General features: G+C 39.1%; 3 protein-coding genes across 3 annotated transcripts; all 3 read left to right on the top strand.

Moving 5' to 3' along the window:
• Positions 1-5,201: 5,201 nt before the first annotated feature.
• On the top strand, positions 5,202-7,730 carry LOC147317894 (nuclear factor 7, brain-like). The gene has a single exon (XM_086315316.1). It carries the CDS (start codon positions 5,373-5,375, stop codon positions 6,789-6,791), a length of 1,419 nt encoding a protein of 472 aa, XP_086171442.1. The 5' UTR covers positions 5,202-5,372; the 3' UTR covers positions 6,792-7,730.
• Positions 7,731-12,305: 4,575 nt separating this feature from the next.
• On the top strand, positions 12,306-14,757 carry LOC147317893 (E3 ubiquitin-protein ligase TRIM35-like). Its single transcript, XM_086315315.1, has one exon. It carries the CDS (start codon positions 12,524-12,526, stop codon positions 13,940-13,942), a length of 1,419 nt encoding a protein of 472 aa, XP_086171441.1. The 5' UTR covers positions 12,306-12,523; the 3' UTR covers positions 13,943-14,757.
• Positions 14,758-18,623: 3,866 nt separating this feature from the next.
• LOC147317892 (nuclear factor 7, brain-like) lies at positions 18,624-21,058 on the top strand. Its single transcript, XM_086315314.1, has one exon. It carries the CDS (start codon positions 18,824-18,826, stop codon positions 20,249-20,251), a length of 1,428 nt encoding a protein of 475 aa, XP_086171440.1. The 5' UTR covers positions 18,624-18,823; the 3' UTR covers positions 20,252-21,058.
• Positions 21,059-23,598: the final 2,540 nt, after the last annotated feature.

Raw genomic sequence — 23,598 nt, 5'->3', positions numbered from 1 at the left:
TGAAAGACCTACACAGTTCCCGCTGCCTCAAAAGAGCCCATAACATCATAAAGGACACCACACACCCTGGACACTCCATGTTCGAACTGCTGCCTTCAGGTAAACGGTATAGAACAACACACACAAGGACTAACAGACTCAAACACAGTTTCTACCCAATTGCAATATCATGTCTCAATGCTACTAAAAGTAGATGACTTTCATTGCCCCTGCTGTCATTTGTGCCCTTGATGTTGGAATGCTTTCAAACATGTTTTGTTGGATGCCCTAACAGATTGACTGAGTGATTGATTGTCTGAGTGATACATCAACTAGGTCGTATGTTGAGTGTATGTATGGGGCCTGAGGCCTGGATTGCTTGGGTGTATTCATGAGAATACTGTATTTTTTTTTTATATCCTATCTATTATAGTTTTTAAGTATCTATCTTTCGTTGCATTGACCAGAGACATCTTTCAATTTCATTGTACTTGTGACAATGACAATAAAGAATATTCATTCATTCATTCATTCATTCATTCATTCATATTCATTCATTCATCTCTCATTTCTAGGTCAAATGCGGAAACATGTGGAGGGAGCAGCACACTGTGTACAAAGGCACCAAGGAGGACAAAACATTACCACATATCAAGGAAAGGAATCACAGCCTGGGAAATGGGAACACACTGTGGATTGTTGGCACTGTTTCATAGTGTGGAGATCAGGGAAATATTTTACTGCTACTATTCATAACCACCATCATTACCATTACATTAATTATCATTTAATCAAAGCATTTATTCAATAGATTACACGGAGATCGATGCTGTCTGTGGGCAGTGTTCATCTCCCCACGAGTGTGTTCATTAAAATCATTGTTTGACCGAAGCTCTTCTGGACCATTATTGTTTTGTGCTCACCCTCAATATTTGAACTCGTAACAATAGCTTTTTGTAAATAAACAAACTTTTTCCATTCAGAAAGTTCTACATCTGAGTCCTACTTCAATCAACCCTGACTGTGACAGTGAAGAAGAGTCTCCAGAGGATCAGAGTCCAGCTGGACTATGACAGGGGGGAGGTGTCCTTCTATGACCCTGAAGACATGACTCACATCTACACTCACAGAGACACTTTCACTGAGAAGCTCTTCCCATATTTTGAGGTTGGAAAGGCAGGAGATGCAAAACATCTGATATCAAAATCAGTCAGACTGAGATTTGATTGTAAAGTGATTGTTGTTTGACTTTTAACTCTGTGTATGTCTTCTTTTAGATACATTCTTGTTTCTTTAAACAAGAGTATTCTGAATATTTTCAGAATATTTTTCATGTTGTTAATGTGAATTCTGAGTGTGAACAGTGAGCTGTGATAGGATTAATCGGTAAACTTATATCCCTTCACCAAGAGACTGCACAACTAAGTTATCTTCATTATCCTGATTATCAGCATTTTGATTCAGTCAAATAACAATTTTTAGTATTTTACTTTAAAGATCTCCAAATTCACACCTAATCTGTATGTTTATACAAGATTAGTTGTGAGAATGTGTGAAATATTGAGACAAAAAGCAGCAGCTTCAGAGAGAAATCCAGAAAAGGTGTCCAAAAAGAAACAGATAAACTAATCTGGAGAGAAACAGAAAATATTCTTTTGTTTTTGGCTCTGAGGGCTTCAGCCCAGAGAAACACAGCTGGGAGGTGGAGGTGGGAGACCATCCTGACTGGAATGTGGGTTTAGTTAAAGAGTCAGTTGACAGGAAGGGAGAGCTTTTCCTTTACCAAAATAAAGAATTTCATGTTTGCTGCATCGCAGTGGAAAATACTATAATGGTGATAGTAAGACTGTGACAGTGAAGAAGAGTCTCCAGAGGATCAGAGTCCAGCTGGACTATGACAGGGGGGAGGTGTCCTTCTATGACCCTGAAGACATGACTCACATCTACACTCACAGACACACTTTCACTGAGAAACTCTTCCCGTATTTTGAGGTTGGAAAGGCAGGAGATGCAAAACCTCTGATATCAAAATCTGCTCAACTTTAACGTGATTCTTTATCTTAACTGTGTATGTGATGGGCGGCTTTTTATATTCTTGTTTCTTTTAAATACATAGTTTCTGAATATTTCTCATGACTACCGACCAGTTGCTCTAACACCTGTTATAATGAAGTGCTTTGAGAAACTGGTCCGACGTCACATCATGTCCTGCCTGCCACCCACACTCGACCCGCTCCAGTTTGCATACAGAGCTAACAGATCAACTGAAGATGCCATTGCTACAACGCTCCACACCACCATCTCTCACCTGGAAGTGCAGGGCCGTTACGCCAGGCTGCTCTTTGTTGACTTTAGCTCTGCTTTCAATACGATACTCCCGGACAGACTAATAGATAAACTGCTGGAAATTGGACTTCCTTCCACCACCTGCCGCTGGATCAGAGACTTCCTCTCAGACCGTGTACAGAGAGTTAGAGTGGGGCCTCATCTTTCCTCAGCCCTCAGCCTCAACACCGGCTCTCCACAAGGCTGTGTACTGAGTCCCCTACTGTACACTCTGTACACACATGACTGTGTTAGTTCCCACCCAGACAACACAGTCATCAAGTTTGCAGATGATACCACTGTGGTGGGGCTCATCTCAGGGGGAGATGAGACTGCATACAGAGCTGAAGTTCAGAGGCTGTCAGATTGGTGTGCAGACAACAACCTGGACCTCAATATCACCAAAACAAAAGAACTGGTAGTTGACTTCAGAAGGAGGAAGTCCGAGCTGCAGCCTGTCAGCATCAACGGGGAGTGCGTGGAAAGGGTCTCCAGTTTCAAGTTTCTGGGTGTGCACATAGACACAGACCTCCAATGGAGCTCTAACACCTCTGCGGTCTTAAAGAAGGCCCAACAGCGTCTCCACTTTCTGAGAATCCTCAGAAAAATGGACCTGAAGAAGGAGCTGCTGACCGTCTTCTACCGCTGCTCCATTGAAAGTGTGCTGACATATTGCATCGGTGTGTGGTTCTCCAGCTGCACCACAGCACACAGAAAGGCACTCCAGAGGGTCATCAACATGGCCCAAAAAATCATTGGACATCCTCTTCCCTCCCTGAAGGACCTGTACAGCACTCGCTGTCTCAAGAGGGCACGCAGCATCCTACGGGACTGCACACACCCAGGACACCGGGTGTTTAAGCTGCTGCCGTCTGGCAGGAGGTTCAGGCTGCTGAGGTCCCGAACAAATAGACTCAAGGACAGCTTTTACAACAGGGCAATAGCCCTGATCAATGTAAATAGCTGACCTGACTGGATACCTCCCTGGACTTTTTAGGGGGAGGTAACAATGTTTAAAACGATAACAATAATATTTGTATTTATAACAAGGTGCAATAATAATTAATGTGCAATAATAACAGTGTGCAATACACATACACTTATTCTTCTTTTTTATACTAAGTTAATATACTGTGTTGTGTTGTTTGTTACGTTGTGATGTGTCATATCGTGTCGTGTTGTGTTATATGTAGTGCCGACGTAGGACAGTTTTTCCAATTTCATTGTACTACTGTACTATGTATGACTGTGCAATGACAATAAAGAGTTATCTTATCTTATCTTATCTTATCTTATGTTTCTCATGTAAATATTTGATCAGGTCAAAATCTGAATGATTTCTTTGCTTTTCAAAGTTTCTGAGTGTGAACAGCAAACTGTGACACTTATTAACCGACTAAAAGCAAGAGGGGGCAAAGTCCAGGTCTCCAGGGCCGGTGTCCTGCAGGTTTTAGATATCACCATTGATCAACACCTGAATCAAATGATTAGTTCATTACCAGGCCTCGGTATAACTTCAAGACATGCTGAGGAGGTAACTCCAAAATCAGCTGTGTTGGATCAAGGACACATCTAAAACCTGCAAGACAGGAACAGGAACAACATCCAGTTACTGAGCTGCTAGTTTTAGCTCCTGCTGTAGGTTGGATTTATGGACTTGTGATTTTTTTTTCACCAGAATATGACTCATGACATGTGACAGTAAATTCTTCTTTGTTGTCAGTTTCAAGTATTTGTATTGCATTTTCATTCAGTAGACCCTCTACTTGATAACCTACAGAAGATGAACGTTTCATAAACATAACTACAAAGGCACAGTCACACACAAACACTGACACAAGTAATAATTTAGTAATAATATCTTTGTTGTTTAACTGTCTTCATCATCCATCACTGAACATTCAAATACAGCAGAAACACACAACGGTCATTAATGTCATGACATATTAAGTTATATCAACAAGTTTATATCAATTTGTTTTTTCATCAGTATTACTAGTTTCTCATTGTCCACTGTCATATTTTTAATTTTTATTTATTGGTATTTCTCACACTGGCCAGCTCATCACATTTCAGTTCATGACAGACTTGAAAGTTGGAGTCTAAAGGTCTAAAGTTTTAGTCAGGTTTGAGGCCACAGCCCAGGTAGTAAAAGCAGATATTGTGTTTGGTGGTTATTAATTATTATCTAGAACACCATGACAACAGCTGAGCTCTCTAAAAGAAATTTGATTTCTTGAAGGACTGTAACGTACAAGCTGTAAAGATGTGACATTTGTTGAGTGTAGAAACTTTCCTGAACTGTAACGTGTTCAGAGACATTCAGAGATCCTGTGTCCCTGAACTTGAACTACTTACAGGATGTAGTCAGTTTACAGTAATACAGTCATCTTTGATTGAATCTGGTCAAAGGAAATTAACTTCACTGGTATACATTTAGTTTATAACAAGCATATTTTAATGATGTATTATTTGAAAAAATAAACTTTTGATTTCATGTATTTCAGCTGCATTTTACTCAGAATTATTGCTTCATGTTCATGAGGGTCAAGAATTTTTCTTTGTTTTGAGTGTGAGAGCAGAGGTCTGACAGGTTGACAATCTAAACCCTGTGATGAATCCAAATTTATGTCTTTGGCTGCAACGAAAACTTTAGTTCAAACTGCAGATAAAAACTCTGAGAACATGCTGACTTTTCCTACTTGAACTTCTGAAACACCACAGCTTCACCTCCTTTGTGTCATTTTTATGTTCTTTTTAGGTTTCGTTTTTTTCAATGGAGGAGTCAAGATTTTCTACATTTTTCACTTTTGTGTCGTTTTAAGGAGCACAAACTAAAAACTATCTGAATGACTGTGACAGCGCCCTCTGACGGACACAAGTGTTATGTGCGTCTTTCAGTTTAACACGTGATCCATGAAAATGAAAGTAAATTCTGACACTTTTGAACTGAGCTGAGACGCCATTACAGGGAGTCAGATCTCTGCTGAAAAACACACGTTTGGAGGATTTTTACCAGAAAGTTCAAGAGACACTAATTTGGTGAGTTAATAATACTTGAAGATCAAATGGCTGAGAGAGCTCTTCTTGAAAATTTCCTGAGCTGCCATGTGTGTTCAGAGACTTTCAGAGATCCTGTGTCTCTGAGCTGCAACCACAGCTTCTGTTCAAGCTGCCTGCAGAAATTCTGGGAACAAACTAAAAACAAAAACTGTCCCATTTGTAAAAGAAAATCTTCAAAGGATTATCCTATTGTCAACTTTACACTGAAAGAACTTGCTGATTCAGTTGCTGGGAGACAGAAATCTGGATCATCTGAGACAGAAAAGAGAGAGAAGAAATTAACAGTGGTGTGCAGTAAACATGAGGAAGTGCCTAAACTGTTCTGTGTGGACGAGCAGAGAGCTGTGTGTCCTGTGTGTGACTTTTCTCTCCACCAGAGTCACAAAGTGGTTCCTGTAGAAGAAGCAGTCAGTGACCTGAAGGAGCAGCTGAAATCTGACTTAAAGTCTCTGCAGGACAAGAGGAACAAATACAAACAAGTGGAGAAAACATACAATAAAGTGAGGGAACACATGAAGAAGCAGCTGTTGTCCACAGAGAGGCAGATCAGAGCAGAGTTCAACAAGCTCCAGCAGTTCCTGAAAGAGGAAGAGGAGTCCAGACTGGCAGCTCTGAGGGAGGAAGAGGAGCAGAAGGGGAGGACTATCAGCAGAGAGATGAAGATGATTGAGGAGCAGATCTCCTCTCTGTCAGACAGCATCTCTGCTGTTGAAGAAGAGCTGCAGAAACACAGCGTGCCATTCCTCAGCAGTTATAAAGACACTCAGAGCAGAGCCAGAGCCCAGAGCTCAGTGTCAGATCCACAGCTGGTCTCAGGAGCACTGATAGATGTGGCCAAACACCTGGGCAACCTGTCCTTCAGAGTGTGGGAGAAGATGAAGGAGAAGGTCCACTTCAGTCCTGTCATTCTGGACCCAAACACTGCAAAAGCCTGTCTCTATCTGTCTGATGATCTGACCAGTGTGAGATGTGGAGACACAAAGCAGCAGCTGTCTGATAATCCAGAGAGAAACACTAAGTATCCCACTGTTTTTGGCTCTGAGGGCTTCAGCTCAGGGAAACACAGCTGGGAGGTGCAGGTGGGAGACCATCCTGTCTGGAATCTGGGTTTATCTAAAGAGTCTGTTGACAGGAAGGGAGAGCGTTTTGCTTCACCAAAATATGGAATCTGGTGTTTAACACATAAAGCTGGAAAATACAATAATGGTGCTGGTCAGACTGTGACAGTGAAGAAGAGTCTCCAGAGGATCAGAGTCCAGCTGGACTATGACAGGGGGGAGGTGTCCTTCTATCACCCTGAAGACATGACTCACATCTGCACTCACAGAGACACTTTCACTGAGAAACTCTTCCCATATTTCAGTGTTGGAGAGGCAGGAGACGCCAAAACCTCTGAAATCAAAATCTGTCAGACTGAGATTTGATTGTAAAGTGATTCTTTATTTTAACTGTTTTTTCAGTACAGCAACAGGGTTAATTTTGGGGAAATTATTAATCACACTGTCTAACTTCATTATCAGGTTTTATTTCATTTTGTTGTTCTAGTGGAACTATTAGCAATTCAATGAAACCAAAGCAACTTTTTCATGTGAAAATCTTGTGACCCACTCGAGTTTCTGTAAAAAACTTTTACATTTTTTTCTTGTTTCTTTTAAATTAATATTTTCAGAATATTTCTCATGTTGTTCATGTAAATATTTTTGATAGTTTTAAAATCTGAATGATGATTTCTTTGCTTTTCAAAGTTGTTGAGTGTGAACAGCAAACTGTGACACTTCTTAAAAGAAGGATTAATGATTAAACATCAGCAAGAGTCAACTTTACAACTACAAGATTTAAATGTCCTGATTATCAGCATCTTGTTTTCAGTTAAATAACATTTGAAAGTAACACGTCTTCTTTAAAGTTTTCCAAATTCAAAGAAATGACTTCTAAGTTGTGACGCTGTCTCATCAGTGTATCTACACTTGATTGATTTCATTAAAAATGTTCTTTCTTGTGTTGTTTTTAACCTTAATCAGAAGCTGACATCTCTCACAGTTTGAAAGGTTTCTGGATCTTCTCATGTTTCATAATTAGGTTTTAATTTGATTTTCAAACTTCACTCTCAGTCTCAGTGTTTCAATGAATCACCTACCTTTGATTTGTACTTCAATGTTATTCTTTAACTGCTCTCTTTGATTATTGAGATCACAAAATGTTTCTGTGAAGTGAAATAAATAAATTCAGTGATTCTGTTGTTGTTGTGTTTGACAGTAAATCAGCTTTTCAGACACAGTCATTAGTTCAGATTCATTTAACTTGGAAACTCACTTTGATTGTTGTGTTTACATTTAACTGACTCCTTAGAATAAAATATTATTTGCTTCTATTAGTTTGTAAATATTCTTGTTGTGCTGAAGCTGTTTTATTGAAACAATCAGCAGATTTTATCAAATCAAGAATTTATTTTAAGCAGCTACATTTTAAATCTTTTTTTCAGACCAACATTCACATTTAACTCCAGACAGAAATCAAATGTGATCATTGATAAATTTTACATTCTCACAGCTAATCTGTATGTTTACAAACTCAGAAAATAGTTTGTATGAACAAAGCTGCAGAGATTTCAGATGAAGGTGCAGCTTTATAATAGTGGTGTTTTATTTGTATATTATATTTACGCACAAGATGGAGACAAAGTTCATATTTTCTTCTCTAGTAAAAATGTTTACACTGTAAACATTTACACTTATCCCATTTTTAAATGGGATAAGTGTAAAGAAAATTGTCTCTTTAGGATCAAATCAAACTGATGCTGCTGATGTGGTCGCTGTAGTGTCTGTAAGTTTGATTCTTGTGTGTCATCTGCAACCACCACACATTCAGAGGGGGAGAGAGGGCAGCACAGGCCTCGACCAACACCCACAAAGCTCTCCTGCAGGGAAAGAATCTGGCCAAAACTCCACTGGTTAAAATGTCTCTGCTCTCTGGTGTCACTGTAGTGCAGAGGCTTCAGAACTAGAATCCTCTGGTTTAAAGATTTCTTCAACATTAAATAATCCAGTGACAGTTGTCTGTATTTCCACCGCTGCACACAAACAATAACTGTTAACAATGAATTCAGCAAACTTTATTTTTCAAATTGTAAACAAATACAGTTTAAAACAGCATTTCTGTTGCTGCCACAGAGTAACTCACATTAGGACCCCGTCCTCGTTTGGGCTGTTAAAAGTCAATTTACTCGCGTGAGCAGGATTTCTCTCCGAACGCAGGGAGCTGCCCGCCAGAGCGTGAAACTGTCACAGTGCATGTAAAGGAGACACTGCTCTACAAAAAGTGTGATTTTTATCCTGGTGGGAGCAAAACAGCTAAAGTAAGAGGGAAATTCATAACAATTTTTTAAATGCGACATGTAGTTTTGATCTTCTTTTGCTGCTGGTTCAGTGAATTTTGGTCTGAGAGTGACGAAACCTGCAGCTGCAGAATCTGTGAGGTGTAGGCTTTCAGCTCCTGACAGCATGTCCACGTACGTGACATCGGATGAAAGATCCACACTTTGTGTTTAAATCCATTCACCTGCTGTTATTTCCTGTTTTAGCTGTTTGCTGTGTTGAAATAGTTTTGTGAGCTTTAAGTTGAGATTTACACCTTAAGATCACACGCAGAAACACAGAGAGAGTCAGAAGCAGGTCCAACCGGCTGGGCAGCTGCCCTTTTGTAATGATCCCTGGCAAGTGATTGACCTACTGTGCACAGATCAGCCAATAGACACATACCAATTAACTTTAAATGGGCCAATAGATACAGGCCTTACACTTGAAAGACAAGAGAAACAGAGGAATAACAGTGCCACTTGTCGTGGCATGTAACAATTATACCTCAGACTGCATGTTTGAGGTATAATTTTAATCTCCAAAAAATGCATGAATTTAATACAAATATGTGGGGATAGAAACAAAGCATCAATCCTACCATGGTAGACTTGATCCCATAGCAATACCAGAGTTGGTATCGATACTATCAATACTTGGATCGATCTGCCCACCTCTACTGATTGCATTGTTCTTCAATACGTAAGATACACTTCACATTCTTGGTCTCATTTTTTTTTTTGCTATATTAAGATAAAGTAAAACATGAGTTGTCAAAATGTTTTACTTCTTTTCCTTTTTTGTTTTTGTTTTGAGGGCAACTACTCACACAAATAATATCGTATCTGAACGACAGCCCAGCAGCACCATCTGGTAAAGACAAATAACATATTGTAGATATCAAGTGGAGGTGGGAAAAAGGCTGCAGAGAACCCACACAAACATGACAAGTCCACACAGAAAGGCCCAGGTGATGGAGATGAACTTGGGGCCTTCTTGCTGTGAGGCAACACTGCTTTTGGACACCTGCTTTTTAGGTGGTCAGACACACTGAAACACTGAGGAGTCTGAGGCTATCATGTGGGTAATCTGTTGGTTTCTGGCTCACTATTTCTGTCGTGTATGTCTTCTTATTGTCTTTTAACAAGAGAGTGGAGAGCAGGAGGCAGAAGCTTCAGACAAGAGGAGGCTGCAGCTGAAATTGTGGGAATCATCACTATAACATCATAGTTTGTGAATGAGCTCTCCAAAACCACTTTCAATCCTGCCTTATGTAAAAGTTCTGGTTTGCTCAATGTATAAAGTGATGTTATTCATTTAGACACAGGTCACTGTTACATTAAGATTCTTCATGAGTTCATTCACACGTTCTGAATAAACCCGATTAAGAAATGAGCAACATCATGCATTTCTATTTGCAGAATTTGTCAGTACATGAAGTGGTGCATGATGCTTCTGATTTGATTTTGTTAGCTTGGCAGCTATATTTTGATAGTTAATTTCATAATTACAACAGGCAAACTTTGAAGTGAGTCATATAAACTACAGTCTGCAGAGAGCTGTCACTGCCATTTGCTGTTAACTCATCCTTGATCCTGCTTCTACTTCCTGTGTAATACATTTCCAAAACACACAAACTAACCCTCATATTTTTTTGTTAAATCTCAGAGTATAATTATTACGTTCACCTGTCACAGATTGTCTTCATCATGATAAACATGTTAAAATTAATTACAAATACATTACATACAAATTTTATGTACCATATTTTTCAGATTATAAGGCGCACTGTCGATGAACGGGTCTGTTTTCATACATAAGGTGCACCAAGCGAAACAAAGCAGTCACATCAAACTTTACTCAACTCATTCTTCTTGCTTCCTCCACTTCCGTACCATTGATTCATTAATGTTGAAATTTCTTGCAGCTGCTCTATTCCCATGTTGTTGCAGTATATTAATGTCCAACCTCGTATTGTGGATGGATTATCTCAGTTATTCTCCTGACTGAAGTTCGGTCCATTTACAGCATCCTGCCATGTGATTGCATTTGTCCCAAACCATCGGGAACCCTCACATTAACTTTTATCAAGTGGAAAAAAGTTAACGTTCATCCTCCAGCTTCACTGTTTATGTTACACTTTAAATAATTTGTAATTAGTAAAATTTAGAAACTTGTATTTATCTAAAATTTGACAATGGTTGTATGACAAAAGTTTTTTGTCTAATATTTTCAATGCTCTTTTGTAGCATACTTCGATTGGCCCAATAGCAACAAGACTGGTAAAGGACCAACTTGTAATACAGTATTCAATATGAGCCAGTAACATAGAGTGCAGGAATGTAATCACTGCTTTTTCCGATGTGCGGATATGTCTAAAGTTCTGTATATTAACATTTACAGTTCTCACTACTTTTAAACGTGTTTTTTTAAAGGGTAATTTTGAGTCTAGCAGTACTCCCAAATACTTAAATCCTCAACATTAATTCGTTTTTGTGCACCCAAGAAAACTTTTACTGCAGCCACGGTAGTTTTAGGTTTACTAAAAAACATTGATACAGTCTTTTTAACATTAAGGCACAGCCATGAGTCATTCAGTCATTTTGTAAATCATGTAATGCCAATGAAAGCTGATGGGCTGCATCATCATCAGTTTAAGCTTGTGTAAAAACTACCGTTTAAGTCTCCTAATGCTAATTCAAATTAACACAGTTTACTTACACCCCACTACACAAGGTAACCAGTACTAGCATCAGCCTATTTAATCAAGTATTTATTGCTGCCATTTAGTGATCTCTCCAGAATTAAAAAAATTGTGGTTTTGAATATGTTTTTATGAATCATAAGCTAATGCACTGTTTCATACATTCATTTCTATGAAGAATATTAAAATATCATCATTGGCCTAACACTGTTATATGTGACTTTGTGCATTTATTGTGCAGCCTAACAACAACAGCCTAACTCTGGTTTCTCACACAAACTCTGTCTGACTTCATCAGTCACAGAAAAAGTCTTAAGAGCGCTGCTGCTTCTTTAAGTGAATGATCAAAATACCTTTTAATATAATTTGTGACTAGACACCTGCCAGACCTCACACCATTAGAGAGACCCTGTACGTGAAATTGGCTGCTTTAACACAGTAATGTCACAACTTCTGGAATAAATAAAGTATTTGTTGTCTTGTCATGGATTCATTTAATGCATTTATAAAAGATCTACTTTGTTCTGTTTCATAAAAAAGTGGATGTGATTGACAACTTCAAGGCAGTAGTACCTTAAACATGACTTTGACCAGAATCTGATTTGTGACATGTGCCTGTAAATTCTTCTGTGTTGTCACAGTTCAATGTCATATCAACAAGTTTATATCAGTTTGTTTATGTTTCATTATCAGCATTTCTGGTTTCTCAGTGTCCACTGTGATTCTTCCTACTTGAACTTCTGAAACACCACAGCTTCACCGTCTTTGTGTCATTTTTATGTTCTATTTAGGTTTCGTTTTTTTAAAAAGGAAAAGTCAGGATTTTCTACATTTTTCACTTTGGTGTCGTTTTAAGGAGCACAAACTGAAAACTATCTGAATGACTCTGACAGCGCCCTCTGATGGACACAAGTGTTATGTGCGTGTTTCAGTTTAACACGTGATTCGTGAAAATGAAAGTAAATTCCGACACTTTTGAACTGAGCTGAGACGCCATTACAGGGAGTCAGATCTCTGCTGAAAAACACACGTTTGGAGGATTTTTATCAGAAAGTTCAAGAGACACTAATTTGGTGAGTTAATAATACTTGAAGATCAAATGGCTGAGAGAGCTCTTTTTGAAAATTACCTGAGCTGCCATGTGTGTTCAGAGACTTTCAGAGATCCTGTGTCTCTGAGCTGCGGCCACAGCTTCTGTTCAAGCTGCCTGCAGAAATTCTGGGAACAAACTAAAAACAAAAACTGTCCCATTTGTAAAAGAAAATCTTCAAAGGATTGTCCACTTGTGAACTTTTCACTGAAAGAACTTGCTGATTCATTTGCTGGGAGACAGAAATCTGGATCATCTGAGACAGAAAAGGGAGAGAAGAAATTAACAGTGGTGTGCAGTAAACATGAGGAAGAGCCTAAACTGTTCTGTGTGGACGAGCAGAGAGCTGTGTGCACCGTGTGTGACTTTCCTCACCACCAGAGTCACAAAGTGGTTCCTGTAGAAGAAGCAGTCAGTGACCTGGAGGAGCAGCTGAAATCTGACTTAAAGTCTCTGCAGGACAAGAGGAACAAATACAAACAAGTGGAGGAAACTTACAATGAAGTGATTCAACACTCCAAGAAGCAGCTGTTGTCCACAGAGAGGCAGATCAGAGCAGAGTTCAACAAGCTCCAGCAGTTCCTGAAAGAGGAAGAGGAGTCCAGACTGGCAGCTCTGAGGGAGGAAGAGGAGCAGAAGGGGAGGACTATCAGCAGAGAGATGAAGATGATTGAGGAGCAGATCTCCTCTCTGTCAGACAGCATCTCTGCTGTTGAAGAAGAGCTGCAGAAACACAGCGTGCCATTCCTCAGCAGTTATAAAGACACTCAGAGCAGAGCCAGAGCCCAGAGCTCAGTGTCAGATCCACAGCTGGTCTCAGGAGCACTGATAGATGTGGCCAAACACCTGGGCAACCTGTCCTTCAGAGTGTGGGAGAAGATGAAGGAGAAGGTCCACTTCAGTCCTGTCATTCTGGACCCAAACACTGCAAACTGCTGTCTCTATCTGTCTGATGATCTGACCAGTGTGAGATGTAGAGTCACAAAGCAGCAGTTTCCTGATAATCCAGAGAGAAACACTAAGTATCCCCATGTTTTTGGCTCTGAGGGCTTCAGCTCAGGGAAACACAGCTGGGAGGTGGAGGTGGGAGACCATCCTGGCTGGATTGTGGGTTTAGTTAAAGAGTCAGTTGACAGGAAGGGAGAGCGTTTTGCTTCACCAAAATATGGAATCTGGTGTTTAAAATATGACAGTGGAAAATACACTAAAGGTGTTGGTCAGACTGTGACAGAGAAGAAGAGTCTCCAGAGGATCAGAGTCCAGCTGGACTATGACAGGGGGGAGGTGTCCTTCTATGACCCTGAAGACATGACTCACATCTACACTCACAGAGACACTTTCACTGAGAAACTCTTCCCATATTTCAGTATTGGAAATGCAGGAGACGCCAAAACCTCTGATATCAAAATCTGTCAGACTGAGATTTGATTGTAAAGTGATTCTTTATTTTAACTGTTTTTTCAGTACTGCAGCAGGGTTAATTTTGGGGAAATTATTAATCACACTGTCTAACTTCATTATCAGGTTTTATTTCATTTTGTTGTTCTAGTGGAACTATTAGCAATTCAATGAAACCAAAGCAACTTTTTCATGTGAAAATCTTGTGACCCACTCGAGTTTCTGTAAGAAACTTTTACATTTTTTTCTTGTTTCTTTTAAATTAATATTTTCAGAATATTTTTCATGTTGTTCATGTAAATATTTTTGATAGTTTTAAAATCTGAATGATGATTTCTTTGCTTTTCAAAGTTGTTGAGTGTGAACAGCAAACTGTGACACTTCTTAAAAGAAGGATTCATGATTAAACATCAGCAAGAGTCAACTTTACAACTACAAGATTTAAATGTCCTGATTATCAGCATCTTGTTTTCAGTTAAATAACATTTGAAAGTAACACGTCTTCTTTAAAGTTTTCCAAATTCAAAGAAATGACTTCTAAGTTGTGACGCTGTCTCATCAGTGTAACTACACTTGATTGATTTCATTAAAAATGTTCTTTCTTGTGTTGTTTTTAACCTTAATCAGAAGCTGACATCTCTCACAGTTTGAAAGGTTTCTGGATCTTCTCATGTTTCATAATTAGGTTTTAATTTGATTTTCAAACTTCACTCTCAGTCTCAGTGTTTCAGTGAATCACCTACCTTTGATTTGTACTTCAATGTTATTCTTTAACTGCTCTCTTTGATTATTGAGATCACAAAATGTTTCTGTGAAGTGAAATAAATAAATTCAGTGATTCTGTTGTTGTTGTGTTTGACAGTAAATCAGCTTTTCAGACACAGTCATTAGTTCAGATTCATTTAACATGGAAACTCACTTTGATTGTTGTGTTTACATTTAACTGACTCCTTAGAATAAAATATTATTTGCTTCTATTAGTTTGTAAATATTCTTGTTGTGCTGAAGCTGTTTTATTGAAACAATCAGCAGATTTTATCAAATCAAGAATTGATTTTAAGCAGCTACATTTTAAATCTTTTTTTCAGACCAACACTCACATTTAACCCCAGACAGAAATCAAATGTGATCATTGATAAACTTTACATTCTCACAGCTAATCTGTATGTTTACAAACTCAGAAAATAGTTTGAATGAACAAAGCTGCAGAGATTTCAGATGAAGGTGCAGCTTTATAATAGTGATGTTTTATTTGTATATTATATTTACGCACAAGATGGAGACAAAGTTCAGATTTTGTTCTCTAGTAAAAATGTTTACACTGTAAACATTTACACTTATCCTATTTTTAAATGTAAATCATTAAATGTTAGAAATGACTTCACTTAACAGATAAACAGAACACTAAGACTGAGCCAAGTTCATCTGTAAATATTTTAAATAAACAAATAAAATGTCTAATCACGCTTTCACCTCAGGTCAGTGTCAGTCTGATCAGCTCAAATCCAGAATCCTGCTGCGATAAAGCAAATTGTCTCTTTAGGATCAAATCAAACTGCTGCTGCTGATGTGGTCGCTGTAGTGTCTGTAAGTTTGATTCTTGTGTGTCATCTGCAACCACCACACATTCAGAGGGGGAGAGAGGGCAGTACAGGCCTCGACCAACACCCACAAAGCTCTCCTGCAGGGAAAGAATCTGGCCAAAACTCCACTGGTTAAAATGTCTCTGCTCTCTGGTGTCACTGTAGTGCAGAGGCTTCAGAACTAGAATCCTCTGGTTTAAAGATTTCTTCAACATTAAATAATCCAGTGACAGTTGTCTGTATTTCCACAGCTGCACACAAACAATAACTGTTAACAATGAATTCAGCAAACTTTATTTTTCAAATTGTAAACAAATACAGTTTAAAACAGCATTTCTGTCGCTGCCACAGAGGAACTCACATTAGGACCCCGTCCTCGTTTGGGCTGTTAAAAGTCAATTTACTCGCGTGAGCAGGATTTCTATCCGAGAGCAGGGAGCTGCCCGCCAGAGCGTGAAACTGTCACAGCGCGTGTAAAGGAGACCCTGCTCTGGTCTGTGATCTCTGGTCTCCCACTCAGAGACACAGGTTCCTGAGTGTCTAGCGTTCCCACAGCTATGGGAGGCGCTGAGAACACTCTTCGTGTGAGAGAAAATCTCCTCACGCAAATATGTAGAGCCAAATACTGTCAATAATGCAATGTTCTTAAGACTTGTCAGGTAGTCGAGCTTTTCAGTTCAATCAGCTGCATTTCGATGTCTTCTGTGTCCAGCCAGTTAAAGAGAGACACATCCAGCTGCTCATTAAAGCTTTCTGACTTGATCAGAAAAGAAAACATTGGTCCATACACCCGAAAGTCCTGAACATGCATAGTGATTTCTGTCTTGAGTCTTCGGATGTATCCGTGTATTTCCGTGGTGCTGATGCTGCGCTGAGTGGGCAGCACCTGAAGCTTGAAGCGCCTCTGTCAGTGCGCCCCAGGGCGGCTGTGGCTACAATGTAGCTGCCATCACCAGTGTGTGAATGTGTGTGTGAATGGGTGGATGACTGGATGTGTAAAGCGCTTTGGGGTCCTTAGGGACTAGTAAAGCGCTATACAAATACAGGCCATTTTACCATTTTTACCATTTGAAGTGTTGGAGTGTGGACGTTTCAACATTGCGTGAAAAACTGCCAGCTAGTAACGTCTCTCACCGGTAGGCGAAGTGATTTTTAGCCAATTACAAGTTGAATCTGGTAGTTGGGGTTGTTAGCTAAGATACTGTCATTAAGAAGCGGCACAACTAACATGTCTACTCGAGCTAATTTGCGATGTGCACCGCTGGCCTGGCCGTAGATATTTATTTTTAATGCACGTTTTCAGATTAAGTCATTGCGTGTCGTGCCATCAGTGCCAGCTGTGGTTAGAGTGCCCAGGGTTGCCAACCCCTCATCTATTGCTTTCCTCACATCAAGAAGCTGTCAATCAAAATCAATACAGCTCTTCCTGCATCTGGAGCTTGTGAAAGACTGTGTGAGACTCCTGTTCACTGCTGAACAGTTACAGCTTCACAGCAAGAACCTTGAGAGCAAACTGCTCCTGAAGCTCAACCATGACCTTCCTGTGTGAAATAGAGTGAAGAAATAGTGCATTTTTGATAAATATGCAGAAATTGATGCACACCCACACAACTTATGGTAAAGTGAGCTACCTTGTATGTACATATGTTGAAGTTGCCTCGTTCTAATGTGTTTTTTTCTGAGGCTGCTGTGCCATTTGGAGTAAAAGTGAATATAATGTATACAGCACATCTTGTCACTGGAAATGGTTTGTACTGTTCATATATTTATATTATTTATTGTAGTTATTGGTTAAAAAGCTTTATGTTGTGAAAAACTGAAATCTGGAAATTCTGGATCTTGTGCCTTATTTTGTTAATGTTTTTACATATTCTATTTGAAAATACTAACATTTGTATATTCATTTATTTATTTATTTTTGTTTGTTTGTATGATAGCATTTTTTTAAGGTGAAAAATAAATCAGACATTACAACCAGTTACTCAGTACTTGATTAGTCTTTTTTACCAACTACTTTACTCTTGCTTGATTAATTTTTTGGACGACTACTTTTCACTTTTACTTCTCTGTAGACTGGTGCGAAATAAACAAGCGAATAATGCAGAAAACAGATTTTTCATGGGAAACTGGTCTCTGAGTTACTGAGAGAGAGAATTCAGTTCAATTCATTTTTTATATAGTGTCAAATCACAAAAACGGTCACCTCAAGGAAGTTTTTGGGAGTCCCTACAACTCTAACCAAGTATAACACCATAGTTATTGTCTTAATTCACATGTCATGGTCTGAATAAAGCCTGTGTTTTGTGTGGATAGTTATGCTACAATCATGGCCAATAATCGGTATACCATACACATGTTGCTCCACGTTACGTAAAATATTTTATTTGCTGAAAGTAACGAGGTTAGGATTGTTTTAAAAAAAAACAAAACGGAATATTTCATTAATTCGGTTTATACAACCTGATTGGATCCCTCCATCCTGATGACTGCTGCTGTGGATAATGGACCCAAACCATCCTCTGCATCTCCTACTGGACCTGCATGTAAACACTTCCTTCTTTTCTGAACTGTAATGTATTCAGAGACATTCAGAGATTCTGTGTCCCTGAACTCGAACTACTTACAGGATGTAGTCAGTTTACAGTAATACAGTAATCTTTAATTGAATCTGATCAAAGGAAATTAACTTCACTGGTATACATTTAGTTTATAACAAGCATATTTTAATGATGTATTATTTCAAAAGAATAAACTTTTGATTTCATGTATTTCAGCTGCATTTTATTCAGAATTATTGCTTCATGTTCATGAGGGCCAAGATTTTTTCTTTGTTTTGAGTGTGAGAGCAGAGGTCTGGCAGGTTGACAATCCCCTGTGATGAATCCAAATTAATGTCTTTGGCTAAAACGAAAACTTTAGTTAAATGCAGATAAAAACTCTGAGAACATGCTGACTTTTCCTACTTGAACTTCTGAAACACCACAGCTTCACCTCCTTTGTGTCATTTTTATGTTCTATTTAGGTTTCGTTTTTTAAAAGGAGAAGTCAAGATTTTCTACATTTTTCACTTTGGTGTCGTTTTAAGGAGCACAAACTGAAAACTATCTGAATGACTGTGACAGCGCCCTCTGACGGACACAAGTGTTATCTGCGTGTTTCAGTTTAACACGTGATTCATGAAAATGAAAGTAAATTCCGACACTTTTGAACTGAGCTGAGACGCCATTACAGGGAGTCAGATCTCTGCTGAAAAACACACGTTTGGAGGATTTTAATCAGAAAGTTCAAGAGACACTAATTTGGTGAGTTAAAAATACTTAAAGATCAAATGGCTGAGAAAGTCAGACTTTTGGAAAATTTCCTGAGCTGCCATGTGTGTTCAGAGACTTTCAGAGATCCTGTGTCTCTGAGCTGCAGCCACAGCTTCTGTTCAAGCTGCCTGCAGAAATTCTGGGAACAAACTAAAAACAAAAACTGTCCCATTTGTAAAAGAAAATCTTCAAAGGATGAACCATCCATGAACTTTGCTCTCAAAGAACTTGCTGACTCCTTTGCTAAGGGGCAGAGTGAGAGCTCACCTGAGACAGAAAACGAGAAGGAGGAAGAGAAGGAGGAGGTGGTGTGTGATAAACATCCAGACGTCCCTTACTGGTACTGTGAGGATGAAGACAGAGCTGTGTGTCCTGTGTGTGAGTTTTCTCTCCACCAGAGTCACAAAGTGGTTCCTGTAGAAGAAGCAGTCAGTGACCTGAAGGAGCAGCTGAAATCTGACTTAAAGTCTCTGCAGGACAAGAGGAACAAATACAAACAAGTGGAGGAAACATACAATGAAGTGATTCAACACTCCAAGAAGCAGCTGTTGTCCACAGAGAGGCAGATCAGAGCAGAGTTCAACAAGCTCCAGCAGTTCCTGAAAGAGGAAGAGGAGTCCAGACTGGCAGCTCTGAGGGAGGAAGAGCAGCAGAAGGGGAGGACTATCAGCAGAGAGATGAAGATGATTGAGGAGCAGATCTCCTCTCTGTCAGACAGCATCTCTGCTGTTGAAGAAGAGCTGCAGAAACACAGCGTGCCATTCCTCAGCAGTTATAAAGACACTCAGAGCAGAGCCAGAGCCCAGAGCTCAGTGTCAGATCCACAGCTGGTCTCAGGAGCACTGATAGATGTGGCCAAACACCTGGGCAACCTGTCCTTCAGAGTGTGGGAGAAGATGAAGGAGAAGGTCCACTTCAGTCCTGTCATTCTGGACCCAAACACTGCAAGTGGCTGTCTCTATCTGTCTGATGATCTGACCAGTGCGAGGAATGGAGACACAAAGCAGCAGCTTCCTGATAATCCAGAGAGAAACGCTAAATATTCCAATGTTTTTGGCTCTGAGGGCTTCAGCTCAGGGAAACACAGCTGGGAGGTGGAGGTGGGAGACCATCCTGGCTGGACTGTGGGTTTAGTTAAAGAGTCAGTTGACAGGAAGGGAGAGTGTTCTGCTTTACCAAAATATGGAATCTGGTGTTTAGTTTATCACAGTGGAAAATACACTAATTGTGTTGGTCAGACTGTGACAGTGAAGAAGAGTCTCCAGAGGATCAGAGTCCAGCTGGACTATGACAGGGGGGAGGTGTCCTTCTATGACCCTGAAGACATGACTCACATCTGCACTCACAGAGACACTTTCACTGAGAAACTCTTCCCATATTTCAGTGTTGGAAAGGCAGGAGACGCCAAAACCTCTGATATCAAAATCTGTCAGACTGAGATTTGATTGTAAAGTGATTCTTTATTTTAACTGTTTTTTCAGTACAGCAGCAGGGTTAATTTTGGGGAAATTATTAATCACACTGTCTAACTTCATTATCAGGTTTTATTTCATTTTGTTGATCTAGTGGAACTATTAGCAATTCAATGAAACCAAAGCAACTTTTTCATGTGAAAATCTTGTGACCCACTCGAGTTTCTGTAAGAAACTTTTACATTTTTTTCTTGTTTCTTTTAAATTAATATTTTCAGAATATTTCTCATGTTGTTCATGTAAATATTTTTGATAGTTTTAAAATCTGAATGATGATTTCTTTGCTTTTCAAAGTTGTTGAGTGTGAACAGCAAACTGTGACACTTCTTAAAAGAAGGATTCATGATTAAACATCAGCAAGAGTCAACTTTACAACTACAAGATTTAAATGTCCTGATTATCAGCATCTTGTTTTCAGTAAATAACATTTGAAAGTAACACGTCTTCTTTAAAGTTTTCCAAATTCAAAGAAATGACTTCTAAGTTGTGACGCTGTCTCATCAGTGTAACTACACTTGATTGATTTCATTAAAAATGTTCTTTCTTGTGTTGTTTTTAACCTTAATCAGAAGCTGACATCTCTCACAGTTTGAAAGATTTCTGGATCTTCTCATGTTTCATAATTAGGTTTTAATTTGATTTTCAAACTTCACTCTCAGCCTCAGTGTTTCAATGAATCACCTACCTTTGATTTGTACTTCAATGTTATTCTTTAACTGCTCTCTTTGATTATTGAGATCACAAAATGTTTCTGTGAAGTGAAATAAATAAATTCAGTGATTCTGTTGTTGTTGTGTTTGACAGTAAATCAGCTTTTCAGACACAGTCATTAGTTCAGATTCATTTAACTTGGAAACTCACTTTGATTGTTGTGTTTACATTTAACTGACTCCTTAGAATAAAAGATTATTTGCTTCTATTAGTTTGTAAATATTCTTGTTGTGCTGAAGCTGTTTTATTGAAACAATCAGCAGATTTGATAAAATCAAGAATTGATTTTAAGCAGCTACATTTTAAATCTTTTTTTCAGACCAACATTCACATTTAACCCCAGACAGAAATCAAATGTGATCATTGATAAACTTTACATTCTCACAGCTAATCTGTATGTTTACAAACTCAGAAAATAGTTTGAATGAACAAAGCTGCAGAGATTTCAGATGAAGGTGCAGCTTTATAATAGTGATGTTTTATTTGTATATTATATTTACGCACAAGATGGAGACAAAGTTCAGATTTTGTTCTCTAGTAAAAATGTTTACACTGTAAACATTTACACTTATCCCATTTTTAAATGTAAATCATTAAATGTTAGAAATGACTTCACTTAACAGATAAACAGAACACTAAGACTGAGCCAAGTTCATCTGTAAATATTTTAAATAAACAAATAAAATGTCTAATCTCACTTTCACCTCAGGTCAGTGTCAGTCTGATCAGCTCAAATCCATAATCCTGCTGCGATAAAGCAAATTGTCTTTTTATGATCCAATCAAATCTGCTGATGTGGTCGCTGTAGTGTCTGTAAGTTTGAGTCTTGTGTGTCATCTGCAACCACCACACATTCAGAGGGGGAGAGAGGGCAGTACAGGCCTCGACCAACACCCACAAAGCTCTCCTGCGGGGAAAGAATCTGGCCAAAACTCCACTGGTTAAAATGTCTCTGCTCTCTGGTGTCACTGTAGTGCAGAGGCTTCAGAACTAGAATCCTCTGGTTTAAAGATTTCTTCAACATTAAATAATCCAGTGACAGTTGTCTGTATTTCCACAGCTGCACACAAACAATAACTGTTAACAATGAATTCAGCAAACTTTATTTTTCAAATTGTAAACAAATACAGTTTAAAACAGCATTTCTGTCGCTGCCACAGAGTAACTCACATTAGGACCCCGTCCTCGTTTGGGCTGTTAAAAGTCAATTTACTCGCGTGAGCAGGATTTCTATCCGGGAGCAGGTAGCTGCCCGCCAGAGCGTGAAACTGTCACAGCGCGTGTAAAGGAGACCCTGCTCTACAAAAAGTGTGATTTTTATCCTGGTGGGAGCAGAACAGCTAAAGTAAGAGGGAAATTCATAACAATTTTTTAAATGCGACATGTAGTTTTGATCTTCTTTTGCTGCTGGTTCAGTGAATTTTGGTCTTAGAGTGACGAAACCTGCAGCTGCAGAATCTGTGAGGTGTCGGCTTTCAGCTCCTGACAGCATGTCCACTTACGTGACATCGGATGAAAGATCCACACTTTGTGTTTAAATCCATTCACCTGCTGTTATTTCCTGTTTTAGCTGTTTGCTGTGTTGAAATAGTTTTGTGAGCTTTAAGCTGAGATTTACACCTTAAGATCACACACAGAAACACAGAGAGAGTCAGAAGCAGGTCCAACCAGCTGGGCAGCTGCCCTTTTGTAATGATCCCTGGCAAGTGATTGACCTACTGTGCACAGATCAGCCAATAGACACATACCAATTAACTTTAAATGGGCCAATAGATACAGGCCTTACACTTGAAAGACAAGAGAAACAGAGGAATAACAGTGCCACTTGTCGTGGCATGTAACAATTATACCTCAGACTGCATGTTTGAGGTATAATTTTAATCTCCAAAAAATGCATGAATTTAATACAAATATGTGGGGATAGAAACAAAGCATCAATCCTACCATGGTAGACTTGATCCCATAGCAATACCAGAGTTGGTATCGATACTATCAATACTTGGATCGATCTGCCAACCTCTACTGATTGCATTGTTCTTCAATACGTAAGATACACTTCAGATTCTTAGTCTCATTTTTTTTTTTGCCATATTAAGATAAAGTAAAACATGAGTTGTCAAAATGTTTTACTTCTTTTCCTTTTTTGTTTTTGTTTTGAGGGCAACTACTCACACAAATAATATCGTATCTGAACGACAGCCCAGCAGCACCATCTGGTAAAGACAAATAACATATTGTAGATATCAAGTGGAGGTGGGAAAAAGGCCGGAGAGAACCCACACAAACATGAAAAGTCCACACAGAAAGGCCCAGGTGATGGAGATGAACTTGGGGCCTTCTTGCTGTGAGGCAACACTGCTTTTGGACACCTGCTTTTTAGGTGGTCAGACACACTGAAACACTGAGGAGTCTGAGGCTATCATGTGGGTAATCTGTTGGTTTCTGGCTCACTATTTCTGTCGTGTATGTCTTCTTATTGTCTTTTAACAAGAGAGTGGAGAGCAGGAGGCAGAAGCTTCAGACAAGAGGAGGCTGCAGCTGAAATTGTGGGAATCATCACTATAACATCATAGTTTGTGAATGAGCTCTCCAAAACCACTTTCAATCCT

This window comes from Aulonocara sp. 'chitande type north' Nkhata Bay, linkage group LG12, assembly GCF_057382095.1.
Source record: "Aulonocara sp. 'chitande type north' Nkhata Bay isolate Kocher_YH1m ecotype deep benthic linkage group LG12, A_spYH_male_GT1.1, whole genome shotgun sequence".
In the NCBI taxonomy this organism is placed as follows: domain Eukaryota; kingdom Metazoa; phylum Chordata; class Actinopteri; order Cichliformes; family Cichlidae; genus Aulonocara; species Aulonocara sp. 'chitande type north' Nkhata Bay.
This window is presented reverse-complemented; position numbering and strand designations above follow the sequence as displayed.